A 1,890-nucleotide genomic window follows, 5' to 3' on the forward strand; every position below is an offset into this window, starting at 1 on the left:
GAAAGTTATGCAAGTGTTCACGTCTTTCGTTCTTCAGGTCACTATGAGTCATCTATGACTTGACAGCACTTAACAATAACTAATACCTATATCATACATCTAATATAAAGTATATATTATCTATATCATATGGTTGACTACTACGAGCACATTCCTTGTAGATGTTACTGTTCACTTTATAGGTCTGTCTATTTTATAGCTGAAAATTGATTCCCCAGGATTGAGTTCAGTTCCAAGCTTGTAGAGTATCTAAGGGCCCCAGTATCAGAGGTTTCACTAGTCTCTATAAGACCAGAAAGTCTGGTGTTTTTTTGTGGTTTTGGATTTTGTTCTACATCTTTGTTTTCTTTCTCTCTGTCCAGGATTTTCTGTGTGACCTTGTTCACAGTGGTAGATAATACTAGTGTGCACCATCTAGTGCTTCTGCTCTCCTAGCAGTGGAAGCCATAATTCAGGGGATCCAGCCATCCTTTAGACTGTTTATGTGAGCCCTCGAATTTCTTCACTCTTCTTTGCTCCAGATGAGAAGCAATCAATCATTGCATCTTGACCACTCCCAAGTTTTTAAGACCTCAATTACTACTCACCAAAGCAAAATGTAGAACGTCGTCTTTGAGAACTATATTGTGCCACTAGACTAATTGTCTACTGACTCTGCTTTTTAAGTCCCCAAACTCAGTGAGTCATTCTCTCAAGATGTTTGGTTATAGCTAAAACATGTCCAGACTTTTGCTCCCCATGTGCTCGACCACATTCTTGAATTATTTACTGCACATAAAAATTGTTGTTGCTGTTGTCAGGTCCCACCGAGTTAAGTATGACTCATAGCAACCCTATGAACAACAGATATGAACCCTGTCCTATCCTGTCCCATCCTCAACATCTCCAACACACTCAAGCCCATTGCTGTAGTCACTATGTCAACCTACTTGGTTGAAGGTCCTCCTCATGCAATTCTTCAGTTGGAGATCTCAACCTGACACCAGAACTACAGCCCAAAACCCCCCTCTGACACCTGCTTGGAAGTCTCATTTTTTCTTAGAAGGATCAAATCTAGTCATGGAGCAAATGAACTATGAGTGCCATGAACCTCCTCCAGAAAAATACACAGAAAATTATTTGCCAGCAACCACAGGGTTATGGATTCAAACAATAAAAGGTTCATCTTGAACACTGCTTTGAGTCTTTCAAGCAAGCAAAATGAGCAAAGCTCACCCACCAGAGTTGAAAAATTTATGGACAAGTGAGCCCGAAGGGAGGCCGGGTGCGCAGATCGGAGCTGCTTCGTCGCCACCAGAACTCGCCATCATGAGTAGCACCTTAGCCAAGATCGCGGAGATCGAAGCCGAGATGGCTCGAACTCAAAAGAACAAGGCCACAGCGCACCACCTAGGACTGCTAAGGGCTCGTCTTGCTAAACTTCGCAGAGAACTCATTACTCCCAAAGGTGGTGGTGGTGGTGGGCCAGGAGAAGGTTTTGATGTGGCCAAGACAGGTGATGCTCCGATTGGATTTGTGGGTTTTCCATCTGTGGGGAAGTCAACACTGCTTAGTAACCTGGCGGGAGTGTATTCTGAGGTGGCAGCCTATGAGTTCACTACTCTGACCACTGTACCCAGCGTCATCAGATACAAAGGTGACAAGATCCAGCTTCTGGATCTCCCAGGTATCATTGAAGGTGCTAAGGATGGCAAAGGTAGAGGCCGTCAAGTTATTGCAGTGGCCCGGACCTGTAACTTGATCCTGATTGTTCTGGATGTCCTAAAGCCTTTGGGGCATAAGAAGATCATTGAAAATGAACTGGAAGGCTTTGGCATTCGCTTGAACAGCAAAGCCCCCAACATTGGCTTTAAGAAGAAGGACAAAGGAGGCATTAACTTGACAGCCACT

General features: G+C 44.0%; 1 protein-coding gene across 1 annotated transcript; it reads left to right on the top strand.

Moving 5' to 3' along the window:
- Window positions 1-1,295: 1,295 nt before the first annotated feature.
- Window positions 1,296-1,884, top strand: LOC102862568 (developmentally-regulated GTP-binding protein 1-like; the record flags this gene model as incomplete). The annotated part of the gene is made up of 1 exon (XM_006903450.1): window positions 1,296-1,884. A coding segment is annotated over exon 1 (576 nt), but the record flags the coding sequence as incomplete, so codon positions are not given.
- Window positions 1,885-1,890: the final 6 nt, after the last annotated feature.

This window comes from Elephantulus edwardii, unplaced genomic scaffold (genome assembly GCF_000299155.1).
Source record: "Elephantulus edwardii isolate Elephantulus edwardi_28Jun2011 unplaced genomic scaffold, EleEdw1.0 scaffold01168, whole genome shotgun sequence".
NCBI classification, from domain to species: Eukaryota; Metazoa; Chordata; class Mammalia; order Macroscelidea; family Macroscelididae; genus Elephantulus; species Elephantulus edwardii.